Raw genomic sequence first — 1,129 nt, 5'->3', positions numbered from 1 at the left:
CGGTTTATTTACGAGGTTTACACAGTTACGAGGCATTTACGCGTTTATATGAATACGCTGTGTATTTATAAATTTTTAATTTGGTAGATATGGCTTTGAGAGAGCCAACTAATAGAAAATTAAAAACTAATAAAGCTTTTCCGAAAAAATGTAAAATAAGACTTTTGCATTGATCGTGTAGAGTTTAATATAAGCGCATGTAGTTTTAATTAACTTATAAATAAGCTTGTCACCTTGAAACATATTCATAAAAACAGGCTATATAATAATAAGTAATCAATTCATACAATTTGCAGGTCCACAGTTCTGTGAGCATACTTATCAAATTATAGGCTTGCGAGGAATTATACATATATACGTATGTAGTATGTACATTTGCATAATACCCAGAAAGCAACAGATGCTCATAATGGGTTGCAATATTACAAGTATGACGTGTTCGTTTCAACATTAAAATCACAAAAACAAACATACCTACAAACTTCCGCTCCTGGAATATAAAATACACTTGCATACGTAGATATGCCAAGTTCGAGTGCAATTATTACCATCTAAATACATGTACATATGTACATACATATACAATGCATATAATATTTCTCATAATGTAAATAATTTTTGTATACACAAATGCGCGCGCTGTACGCATGCAATATATCACATGGGATTGGGTGTGTGCCCTATCACATTTCCTCCTTTAATCCAAATCACATTAATGACTCCCTAGTTACTCATATTCAATTATGAACTTTCAGAAAAGCATAACCTAGAAACTTACCATGAAAGGATTGAGAGTAGCTGTCCGGATCGACAAACCGTTTGGCCGGCAACGATGATGCCAAGATGGGATTCATTAGAACTGCGTTTATGTAAATCTGTAATGCTTGTCGCCTTTCAGCTATGAAATCTGGCCGCATATTACCGAAAAGCCGTTTGCCTGGCATGGGCAGATCGATACCTGAAATGCAGAGGCATTTGTGCAACTCGGCGAAGTCATTGTAGCGGCGCAAAATTTTCCAAGAGTTTTCCTTATTAGTGCCCCGCTGCAACCGCAGTAAATACTCCTAAAATGAAAAAAGAATGTTGGTGCACGTTATTTACTTCTTTGTTTTCTATGGACATATGTAGG

The 1,129-nt window shown here is 35.5% G+C and overlaps 1 protein-coding gene across 1 annotated transcript in view; it reads right to left on the bottom strand.

The window, feature by feature from the left end:
• The window catches only part of LOC118742755 (PX domain-containing protein kinase-like protein), a 3,678-nt gene that overhangs the window by 2,140 nt on the left and 409 nt on the right, over positions 1-1,129 (bottom strand). Inside the window, exon 2 of the mRNA XM_036475074.1 lies at positions 779-1,064. Coding sequence (XP_036330967.1) covers positions 779-1,064 — 286 coding nt within the window. The remainder of the gene's footprint in view (positions 1-778; positions 1,065-1,129) is intronic.

Source organism: Rhagoletis pomonella, unplaced genomic scaffold, assembly GCF_013731165.1.
Source record: "Rhagoletis pomonella isolate Grant_MI unplaced genomic scaffold, Rhpom_1.0 Rhpom_scaffold_00007, whole genome shotgun sequence".
Lineage (NCBI taxonomy): Eukaryota > Metazoa > Arthropoda > Insecta > Diptera > Tephritidae > Rhagoletis > Rhagoletis pomonella.
This window is presented reverse-complemented; position numbering and strand designations above follow the sequence as displayed.